At 44.7% G+C, this 12,419-nt stretch overlaps 1 protein-coding gene across 1 annotated transcript in view; it reads left to right on the top strand.

Annotated features, from left to right (window-relative positions):
* The window catches only part of sdk2b (sidekick cell adhesion molecule 2b), a 239,330-nt gene that overhangs the window by 156,387 nt on the left and 70,524 nt on the right, over positions 1-12,419 (top strand). Inside the window, exon 2 of the mRNA XM_079293331.1 lies at positions 5,398-5,557. Within this exon, the coding sequence (XP_079149457.1) occupies positions 5,398-5,557 (160 nt within the window). The remainder of the gene's footprint in view (positions 1-5,397; positions 5,558-12,419) is intronic.

Here is a 12,419-nt window from a genome sequence, read left to right as displayed (position 1 = left end):
AAAAGATTCAACACAATGTAAATATTTCATGGTTCAAATGCGATAAAGACGTGATTGCTCAAAGTGTTCTTTGAATGAGTTTCATTCTTTCCAAACTTGTTGTGCGCGCTCTTATTTTTTGAAAAGAAATATATCTCATCTCTATGTTCTATGTGATTGACAGTGACAATTAAAAACATGTTATTTTGACCTTTTTAGTATTTGGAAGAAAATGGGAGAAGTGTCCCTGACTCTTGATATTTTAGAAATGAATTCTCAGAGTTCTTCTCAATTATGAATTCCCACCCCAAGGCAGGCATTTGTACCTGGCACTGCTCTCATTCATAAGAGAGCTGATTTAATTGACCGTGTGTTGCATTCTGGGACCGTCTGACACACTAACCTGCACGACCGCACACACACAGACTCGCATGCCCCAACTTTGAGTCAACCCGGGCCGCGGCCCCCGGGGAGCGTCCTCCGCCATGAGCCCTGCTGTATGCAAATGAGGGGCCTCCATCGCACAATAATTGCTTTGTGTTGCACAGGAAGCACACGGAGGAAGCTCGAGCTGGGTTGGAGTTGGTTTTGTGTTGGCATTCGTTGACATTTCCTGTCATGGCTGTGACATGACACAGACTGTGTTACCCAAGCTTCATTTACAAATGGTGGTTGTTTGCGGTTTGCAATACACACACCACTTCGGGTGAAGGGTGTTACACATTCATACTCTTCTGGCTATGTGACAAATATAAGGATAATTTCCTATTGAGACAATATTACGTAATTATTTAGGAAAGATAATTGCATTCTCGTCCACAGAAATCCCTTTCACTGTTACAGTTACTAAAGACAGACGGGTGAAGCTGCCATTCAGTCTTCCCTCACTAATTAGTGTGTGCAAAGCACCGTAGACTTGTAGGCACATGTTGATCATTTGTCCAATTTCATTGATGTTCATCATGAGACAAAGGATGCGCATTGTACCTCACTGTACACTGGCTAAAAATAAGAATCATAGAAAACAGTGAAAAGATAAGAGATGATTTTGGAAAAGGGATAATATAGTTCAGATTAATGGAAGAATAATTGACATATTTATCATGAAAGAAAACAATCACGAAGCTATTGTGTCACCACGTCCCCAGAGTGTCTTCCTCCTTCTGCGTGTGCTGATTCCACATGAGCTCTCATGGACTTCCTAATGAGAGAGACTATCAGAGATACTCATCAGTGATCAATGTTTCCTTTGGCCTCACACCCTCCTGTGGATGAATGAGTATCTGTGTACGGGTGCGATACGGTATGCATGCTAGCGTTTTGTTTGCACGCCCCTCTCTCTCTCCCTCTCACTGCACTGCTGTCTGTCCGTTCCCTCACTTTCCCCTGCCTCTCTCTATTTTTTATTTATTTTTTTTGCCTCCCCCCCCCCCCCCCCCCCCCCCTCATTGCCTCCCTTTTATCTCCCCATCGTAGATAAAAGCAAAGCGCGCACCGCCAGCGAATAATTAGTCTCGGCCATCTCAAATCACTATTGCACATCTCAATCTCCCTCACAGTTCCTCTGTGCCAGGAAGAGTCGAAACTCACACTGTGTTGGGAGATGCCCAGGCAGGCGATTTTACATTATATCTCTCTTTTGCATCTATTAAGCCCTGTCTGCCATGCTGCTCTCTCATATATAATAAGTCTCTTGTATCACTTCACTTAAGTTTTTTTCCTTTTTTCTCCTGGTTCGTTGTACATTATTCTCTTTGAGGTTTCAGTGCACCGCGTGACTTTCTGATTAGCTGTGTTGTTAGATCCTGGGGTACTTCTGGCCCGATACGGGGCTACTTACTGACTCAGCTCTCTGTTAAAAGATTGTCGAGCTGGTGTTCTTGCGAGGGAACTAGCCTGGCTCTGCTAACTGCCGTTACTTCCGACGTCTACCCTGCTTCCTCCGGTCTGAGTGCACTCGGTCGAGGGGCCAGCCTGACCCCGGGCGCTCCTACCAGTCGTGTCGGTTATGGCAGCTTCCCTCTTCTGGATCCGTGCTCTTGGTAAATGCCAGGTTTAGGTTTTAACGGCTAGGATTACTTCTAAAACCGTAAGGGATTGTTAAGTGGATTCGGTCTCTAGGATAACCTTACAGAACTCAGTTGTTAGACATACAATGGATTTAACTTTTTACTGCCACGAGGAACTTTTACTACTTAAGCAAATAAATGCACTTGCGAAATTTACTTTAAATGCAGATTAGATATTTGTTGCAGGTTATATTTAGTTAGTTAGCAAGGGTTAAGCTACAGCTCACATAAAATGTTACTACACTTGATTCGTTACTTTAATTTTCTTCTCAGGTTATACTCATTAGTTTTAGATGCCGAGATGGGTCGGTTGGAGCTGGATCTTCAATGGTTCGGTGAAAAAGTTATTTTGGATTTGTTAGGAGTGAAGGTCCGGCCGGACCCTCGGTCCTCCTGCTCCCGCAGCGGAGTCCGTTCAACAGTCCTCAAGGCTCAGTACAAAGTCTTTCTAGGACTGCCGCGTTCCTCCGTTGTTCAGTTGTTAAAGTCGAGCAGTGGGGAGAGGAAAATCTCCGTCTTTCAATCTTTGTCCACGAACAGCGGTCTTCTTTCCGTGAACAGAGACGAAGTCCTCGAATACTTCAGTGGCGATCGTCCGTATCTTCTTCTCAAAGCGTCTGGACGGCTCGTGCAGAAATCCCGTCTTGCTGTTTGCAAGTTACTTCTTTTATAACACTTTTGGGCTGCTTCTCGCGTCTCTCCCCCCTCTTCCTCAACACGGCCTCCCTCAGCCCATGATTAACATGACATCATTGATTTGGTGCAGTGCTTCGAAAAGTACCTACATTGTGTGTGTGTGTGCATGAGGAAATCACCCCAACTTCCCTGTCTGGGCGCTTACTTAATCAAGCTCTGCGCGTGTCTGGGTGTTCAACATCTGTTGCACTTCCCCTTTTCCTACACTCACACATTTCTAACACAGATTAGTTATCATAATCACAGTTACAGTTGTTATAATCAGTTACAGTTGTTAATCGCTTTATTCAGCACGCGCTTGCTTTTAAAACACTTATTAGATTTTTCTCTCCTTCTCTCTGCAGCCGTTATTTTCTTACAGTAAGGCCTGCACTCAGCTCACTTCCTCTTTCTCCGTACTTTCTACACTCAGACTGCACTATACTCAGATACACATATTATTATTATTATTATTATTATCAGGTTTACATTTGTTAAATCACTCTATGTATTAAACATTCGTTATGTAACGATCATACACTTTATCTTTCGATTACACTTTAACTATTGATTTCTGAGTATATGCTTTATGCTTTTTATATCCTGACCTTCCCCTGATCGTGTAGTATGTATCCAAGGCGGCTTTCTCTGTGAGCTCAACTCTTCTTGACAGAGAGTGTGTGTGTGTGTGTGTGTGTGTGTGTGTGTGTGCGTGTGTGTTTTTTGGCTCCGCTTGTTATTCTTCTGCTGTGAGGAGGCTTTCTTCATGTTTGACCAACAGAAAGTGCGGTCAGGATAGCAATGGGCACAGTTTCAAACAAAGATTGGAGATGGTAATGTGAGTTGAATCTGACAGATCAACACGGTGTGGCGCTTTATTGAGTGTCTTCTGTCTATTTGTTATAAATATGTATTATCGACGGCCAGCCTCGGGGTCAGCACTGTGCGCAGATGTCAGAAACCACCAAAGTGCTCTTCATAAATATGCATCAAGACGGTGCTAGAATGTATGAATATTCATTATTGACTTATTCAGATATGTCATGCACTTTTGCACTGCGAGCAACTATGTTTGTGCTTGTAATTGCTCTTGATTCTCTTCATCTCGCTAATCAGTCATCTTTTTATAACTTCTCTCAACTACAATCGTTCTCATTTTATTAGGTACACCTGACTAAAGCTTCTTTGTAGCCTGTATTGTGTTGTGCTGTTGAACTGTATTGTGTTATCCTGAGAGGTGTTTTTAATATTTATATCAAGACTTCCAACAGCAGCATGAACAAGAATCGCGTCGTTAATCACCAATACTTTCAAATGTAGAACTGGAAACTAAAGATATGACAACATACTAAACCTCACGCTATAGAGTAGTGTGATTACCACCAATAAAGGAATCTTGTCGTCGTGGAGTGCGGTGAAGTCTCGGTAAAATGACGGGGAAAAGCTTGTAAATCATCTGTGGCCGCTCACTATATTTTCCCTTCATTCAATATTTTCATCCCCATTCCTCCTCTTATCAGTCTGACTCCGCTGGATTTGAGCAACCAAATATCAGCACGATAGATCATTTTGACAGTTTAATTCCAATGCCTGATTATCAGTCAATTTGATAATTATATTATCCAACCATCCAATTAATGTGTTCTATATTTACAATGATCATCAGGTATACGCTCTCCGCTGTTATCCGTCATTAATCAAGGATGAGAGATTAGAACCGCAAGGGACCTTGGCAGGTTGTGTGTGAGGCCTCTTGATTGAGATATATAAATCAGTGTGTGTGTGTGTGTGTGTGTGTGTGTGCGTGTGTGTGCGTGTGTGTGCGTGCATCACCCTGTGGAGAGGTCCTCGCTGGTCCTCCTCAATCCGTTCCTTCACACTTCAACAGAGCATGTTGGGGAAACACAGACAGAGTGAAACGAATGATGAAAGGATTTCATGCCTCCTCCTCTCCTGTCTGCTCCGTCTGGCTCGGAGGAAAAGTGTTGCCTCGCGCCAATGAGTTACCGACACACAAACACACAACAGAGGAGCGCTACTTCCTCCACTTGAGGCCTCTGCTTCCGCTTCCCTGTTAGCCAGACATACCCGACGCCCCCAGAACAAGTCGAGATCGCCCCAACACAAGCAACAGGGACTCACGTGAGATTAGGTGCAGCTCCAAACGGGACACGTTCAGAAAAGGGGGTTGTCCATCTGGAGTGCGGCAGCTTGGTGTTGACACGCGAGTGATAATCAAACACAGCAGAGTTTGCTTTGTCTTAGGTGATATCCCAGCATCTGACCATCGACAATCTGTTACAGTCCGATAGATGCAAGCATCAACTTTTCCTCTTTGTTCAAGTCTTCCTCTTCAAATGTTTTTCCGTACTTTCACAACTCGATGTTTGCTCCTCATCTATGCCTACCTTATCAAGATGAAAAATAAGTCCACAAGGGAATCATTTTGCTTTTCTATCCGTCTTATCTCTCCTCACACTTCCTTGTCGTTCTTTTAGTCTGTGTTTTTACGCTGACATTTGTTTTTACGCTCACATTTGTGCCTCCGGGTGTGGGATTTGAGAGGAGGTGTGATTCATTCAGATGCTTTTGAGGTATTTTCCCTTTGCAAGAAGTCTCGTTATGAAGAAGGAAAAAAACTTCAAATCCGAACTCTGTTCTCTATTCTTCACAGATGACGTGCCTCCTTACTTCAAGACGGAGCCGGTGCGGAGCCAGCTCCATCTGGAGCGCAACAGGCTGGTGCTGACGTGCATGGCTGAGGGGAGCTGGCCACTGGAGTTCAAATGGATCCACAACAGCACGGAGCTGACGCGCTTCTCGCTGGAGTACAGGTGAGCGCGAGCTGAATAACTGATGAAGAGAGAGGAGAACACAAGAGGAGCGAGACGTATTACTGACTGATCGATCGGTCCGATGAATGGTCCGATGAATGGGATGGAACATTTGAATTGGTTTGGAAAGCTGCCAGATTTGCACCAAAATTTTTTTTTTTTTAAAACCTTTATTGATGAAGAGCCATGTTCACTCAGGTTTAGTTCCATCATTGTTCATCCTAAAATGATGATGGAGAAGATGTAAGTAACAATACTACATAACATTAAGGAGCAGTTTTTGTTCAAAGTCAAAGAATAACTTTATGATGTTAGTTGTAATGAATAAATATATTTTAAAATCAAGTACATTTCTCTGACATTTATAGTTTTCTACTGTACCGAAACGTACCGAACCGTGGCTCCACTGTATCGTACCCAACCGTGAGTTTTGTGAACCGTTACACCCCTAATATTTGGTCAAAATTGAGTCATACCTACCATTTTGACATTTGGGGTTAAACTTGATAAAATCTTAGCCAAACCACGAAATAGCAGCGACTGCTTCCTGGCTTTATGATGCCCAGAACGTACAGAGGAAATGACAGCGACCAATACGTCTTTCACCTAAATATGCCATGTTGTAGAAATAGAAGATAGATAGAAAATGTATGTTAAGATAATTCTGCTTTAAAATATTTCAACTTAAGGTAAAGTTAAGGCTCTAATTTCCCAAACCCTCTCTGTCCCTGTAAACTATACTGCATGCACATTTCCCCCCCAACACAGCCAGTTATAGATTCACAGAGCGGCCCACTAGATGAAGAGATAGCTCTTGCTGTTGCTTCTGGCCCGCTCTCCTTTCCTCTGGTGGCTCTGAGACCTCTATCGCTCTCTCCAGAGAGGCAGCGAACATTGCTCTTATCTCAGCGAGCAGTGTGTCTCTGAGCGGTGTGTGTGTGTGTGTGTGTGTGTGTGTGTGTGCAGACAGCAGGGTAAACGAAGCACCAGAGGATTGAAAGAAAAGCTTGTTGACACTCACTTTGCTGATCTCAGCCCAACCGTTGTGTTGACATACGGGTGTGTATGTGAACACAACAGGGGGCCGAACGTACAGTACAAGCAACGTGAGCCCAGTCGATGCAGCCGGGGGCCTTTCTGCTGACAATCTCTGGAGACCAGATAAGACCAGAGTGGAGACGGCAGGTTGGGAAGGGCAAGAGTGACACACAGATGCTACAACAATTGATCAGAACGGACTGCACTTGAGAGTTACGCTGTCTGCTGGAGCCTCGGGGGATCCCCTTCACTGTTGGGACATTGGGAGAGTGATAGAATGGGTGATTAAACAAACGGTCAGGCAGGAAGCTGTGCAGGATTCTGCATGCGTGCGTGAGTGAGTGAGTGTGTGTGTGCACGCTGTGTAAAAGCATGACCAGGTGAAATGGACACTTTGTTGCACAAAGTCTCATGCTCAAGTCGACCTTTCACTGTGCCAGGAGAGTGTTTGAGCAGAACGGACCCCCATATTTAATGAGGTTATGGTAAAGGTCCCCTGTGCTGAGTGCTGGTTTAAATATTGACACCATGCGACTTGACCTTGTGTCCTCTGGCAACCGATCATCGCTGCAAGGTGTGTGAGAGAGAGAGAGAGAGAGAGAGAGAGAGAGAGAGAGAGAGAGAGAGAGAGAGAGCGAGAGAGAGAGAGAGAGAGAGAGAGAGAGAGAGAGAGAGAGAGAGAGAGCGAGAGAGAGAGAGAGAGAGAGAGAGAGAGTGGCACAGTTTTAGCGATCTGCTGTTGGGGAGTGCCGCATTTGGGAGAGAACAGGCTCGGCATTAAATTCTGTCACTGGCATTAAATTGTGTGACTGGCTGGCACACAGATACCATGTGTAACATATGGTGATATGTTACACATGGTATCTGTGTGCCAGCCAGTCACACACACACACACACACACTTCTGTTCACAGCATTTTGGCCAGCATCCTGCTTCCCATATAATCAAATAAAAATATAACTCTCCAAATTATAATTTAATTTAATAAAGATTGAAGATTATATCCAATACAATTTAAGAGCAATTTAAGAGTTTTTGAGCCCGTGAATTATCCCGCACATGATGCTTTAGTCGATCGATTGGCCTGTAAACAAACAGCATAGCGCCACAACTTCCCATCACATGATGGAAAGCCTCAGGGGCGTTTCTACCTGGCATGCCACCAGTCTTTATGCCGCCAATTAACCTCGAAACTTAATTAAGAGAGCTAATTATTTATCGAACCTCAAGAGTGTTTTTTTTGTTTTGTCAATTGGTTCTTGGCTGGGTTGGTGGGGTGTGGCCATCGTTTCCTTTAGGGGATAGTAAGCCTTCCTCAAATTTTCATATAGTAATGAGACGGACAGACTGCAAACAAACAATCTATTCAACAGCCGCTCACGGGAAGCGTATGAACGAGCATGATGGACATGACAAGACATGACAGTTCCAGCAATACAAGTCCATGCTGATTGACTTTTCATCTCTTTGTGCTCACTCTCCCTTGTTGTTGTCAATTTTTGAGGAGCGAATATGACTTTCCCCCACGACGCAATCACAACCGACAGAGTGCTTTCGCAGGCCAACTCTGCTTTTTACAATCAAGACAGAAAGAAAATGAGATTAACATTTTGACAGCTAGCATAATAGTGTCACTTCGATCGCTCCGGTAATGACTGGTCTCTGCAAAATGTGACAATGTGTTCAGAAATAGGCGAGTCTTTATTTTTGAAGCCACAGACAGCTACTGCAGATAGACGCATACGTTTTTACAGATATAATTTCATGGTGGCTCTGGACAAATTAACACAAGTTCAATACAATATGATTCCATGTCTGGGGAAAGAGATGACGGGCTCAGCTTGCTAACTAGATGGAGATGAAGGCAAAGCAGGGGGCAGAGTAGCTGTAGATGATGACAACACAATTAGTGTGTGTGTGTGTGTGTGTGTGTGTGTGTGTGTGTGTGTGTGTGTGTGTGTGTGTGTGTGTGTGTGTGTGTGTGTGTGTGTGTGTGTGTGTGCATAATGATTTAATTTAATACAAATATGTTCCCAATAGGATTTGGGCATTGTTCTGATTCTAGTTCTGAATGTTTTAACTCTTAATGATGTACCGTATATAATACCAGCATGAGTTAAAACCACCTTGACTTTCATCCGATTTTGGCGGCCAAAATTCGAAATTCGTCACAAACAATCCGAGCCTCGGAATCAAACAACTGGAGGCCGTTAACATGTCTTCCCTTTCGAATCTCTCTTTTTGCATTCTCCAGAAATAAGTAAAACACACGAGCCAAAAAGAGTTTGCTTGACGGCAAGTTGCAACCAGTTGGGAGTCAGGGAGGAGGGTTAAGGTGCATGTATGAGAAATGAAATGGCGTGACGAACAAACAAAGTGTCGAACAAGACCTTGAGAATCAAATTAGCTTTTTTGTTAGAAGTAGAATCCGTGTAGAAAGGACACTGGACTGTTTGCAGTGGTCAAAGATAATGGTGATTGTTGTCAGTTGCTGTGGTAGCGACACACATCAGTCGGCCAGTAAAGTCACACAAGGTGGTTTGATAACTCTGTTAACCATCTGTTAGAAAAGTTCACTCCAGCCGATGTAAAAATCGTTCATCGCAGAACATTTAGAGTTGAAACACAAACAAGTTGATGCATCAAGGCTGCTCGGAGTCTCTGGTATTCAGACTGAGTAAACATGCAGTATTGGCCCAGGGTCATGTACGATAACGTCTTCGTCACAAAGGATAACGCGCACACAAACTGCGTTCACACAGCGTCCACGTAGAGTATCTGGAACATCACTTCAACAATTCGTTCTAGTACAAAGGTCGCTTTCTCGTAATCAGGAAGTCACGGTCGCAAATCAGCCAGGCGTAAGTATTGACGCCTCTACGGGTTTATTACGGGTTATTTCGGGTAAACAGCTTGAAGTGTTCTTTCGGCCGCCAACTGCTTCTTAGTAGACTAAACAGTTGCTGAGACACCTAGTGTCACAGGAAGTTCACACAAAACCATCTGAGGACACAGCTTTAAACACTTACAGAGGACATGAGCTAATGTTAAATGTATAATTCGTCATTTCGATTTTTCCCCAACACCATCCATATCAGGCCGTCTCTCTCTAGCAGCATGCAGCGGAGATAGTGCACAAAAGACCCTCTCCATGCCTCTTACTACATCACATTACACATAGAAATGGCCACCTCTCCGAGCGTATTGTCCATCTACTTCAGTTTCTGTTTCTATGTTTGTGACACTCTTTTCCTACTTAATCTTCATGCATCCCCCCCCCAGCTGCTCTTCAATGCCCTCATATAAAGCTTTGAAGAGCCCTTACGTTGCGAATGAATGCAATGAATGAAAATCAAATAAAAAAATCGATAACCAGCCACTTCACCGGATGAAATGACAGCATCCTTGAAAAAGAAATCTACCTTTCTGATGCAGGAAAATGTTTTTTCGGTTGACTTTAACAGGATGTGATTCACTTTGATTGCGTCACCGTGTTAGTTGTGATCTGATGAGGGGTGATGTTCGTGCTGAGGAGGAAGAGTAGCAGGAACATAAAATCACAGGCGGAAAACTTGCCTGCACTCGAGAATCACCTCATGTCAGGGGCTCGGACGGAGCCAGCCAGCAGCATCTCTCTCTCTCTCTGGATGACCTTAATGGATTCCCCTCTGTAACTAAGAACATCAATTTTCTATCTCCCTGGCAGTCTCCTCCACAGCCCCCAGACACAATAGCTTTTTCTTACTTTTCTCTCTACCCCATTTGCACTCGCTCACTCCCTGTTTTTCTTCTGTGGCGGAGTGGAGGGAGTGAGTCCGCCTGAAAGAGCGACAGCGAGAGAGGAAAAAACAGACGCCATTCGTTTTATTATGCATGTTTACTGTATTTGTGTGCGAGGGCGTGCGTCTCAATGAGTTTTAGTGTCGTTGCGCTGTTGGTAGGTACGGCTGCTATTGTAATTTGTGATCCTCAGCCAGCTTTATGAATTATTAACAACTCGGCCAAAAGCTCAACCGTTCACATGAAAGCACTTCTCTCTGATTCCACGGATACTTAAGCACGCACCGTTCACCAGCGCGTGTTATGTGTGTGTGTATTGTGTAGTTGTGTTGCCTTTGGACTGTTTGGATAATCATAACTGCGGCTGTGTTGATACAGTGTGGTATGATTTTGCATAATGTCGCGTATACAGTGTGATGCGGTGTGATGGAAACATGCTGGTGAGGTTCCCAAACGTTTAGCGCTGACCTACATTGGGAGCGGGCTGGCAGGGCTGCTGGTGTCTGCAGGCTATACTCTCTGATTGGAACAGACCCACTCAAGAAAATGTGCTGCTGCTGGTGTTGTATCATACAGTGATTGTGCTGCACTGCATGGGTCACAGAACGGGTGACACAGCAGAATGAAGACGCTCATCCTATAGAATTTGAAAAGATGATCCCAAGATATAAATCAATAGACTTTCAAAGGCCGTCTCCTCAAGAGAGAATGCAGTACATTATTGATTTGCTGCCAGCTGCTCTCAGAGACACAAGTGAAGAAGTGGAAATGTGTCACACGGTAGTATTTTACTTGACCTGTTTGCTTTCTGCGATGGCCATTTTTAACTTGTGATATGCACAGCACAAGCATATAATCACCCTATCAGAATAAAGGCGCGCATCCATCCATCGTGATCCCTGCAGTAAATATGTAATTAGCCTGTCATAAGTAATACTTTGCCACTGCTGTTGCCTTTGTTTATATGGTACTGAACGTACAAGCTGTTGAAGTCTTGCCGCGATGCCGCAGGTGAACTCATCAACGGAAGTGAAATGGCATGAACATGTTGTAAGAGGGCGATGGCCTCATCGTAAACTCCAAACAATACGATGAGAGTAAAAAACGTCACCGCTTCCATAACGAGTTGTCACACAATTGGCGCATGGCGCGGCGGCCTTCTGGGTCGGGTTTCAAATGCTTTTGCCGTGTTTAGCAGCGGCATGTCATGAACCCCTAATGGCGGGAAGGAGACGCACTGATGCTGGAGATAAAAAACAGAGGCGTGTCATTACCGTGTCGTCCCGGATTTACGACGCTTTATTGTGTGTCGTGATTTACTGTCATGCATTTAGCGTATACGGTAATTACAGTGTGCTCTGTGTGTGAGGGTTTATTATCTCACAGCATAACTAGCAATTTGTGTAAAATGTTATTGGAGCTAACGTTTGTCACGGGTTTGATGTTATTATGGGAACACTCACTGTCAGGATCCAGGATTCCCCTGTCTGTTGTGGTGTGCCATGTGCTCTGTTTGTCCTCTGCCTTCAGACACCTCCCAGGGCCGCACCCTTAATCGTGCACGGCTGAGGACACTCAAGCTGATCACCTCCTGCAGCCTGACACACCAGACTCAGGGCCCCTTAATGAGTAGCCTGCCACTATATAAACTCTGGTCCTGCAGTCTGGGAGTGTCAGGTCGTACCGTCTTCAACCCGCTGAAACCCTGTGGATTACACTCCACGGCTCTGCCCTCCTTGTGTTTGTGGATGCGCTCCGCCGCTCTGCTCTCGTTGTGGTCTACGGATTACACTCTGTCGACTCCAGTATCGAGCCACGGGACTTCACGCCGTCAACTCACCAGCCCTCCAGTGTCGAGCCACGGGACTCACACCATCGATCTGTCAACTCTCCAGTGTCGAGCCACGGGACATCACACTGTCGATCTGCCACTCGGGTGTCGGACCACGGGCTCCACACCTGCACCCACCTGTCTATAAATAAAACCTGTTTAACATTCACTTCTGTCTCCTGTGGTCTTGCGTTTGGGTCCTATCTGTGAACT

This window comes from Melanostigma gelatinosum (assembly GCF_949748355.1).
Source record: "Melanostigma gelatinosum genome assembly, chromosome: 21".
Lineage (NCBI taxonomy): Eukaryota > Metazoa > Chordata > Actinopteri > Perciformes > Zoarcidae > Melanostigma > Melanostigma gelatinosum.
This window is presented reverse-complemented; position numbering and strand designations above follow the sequence as displayed.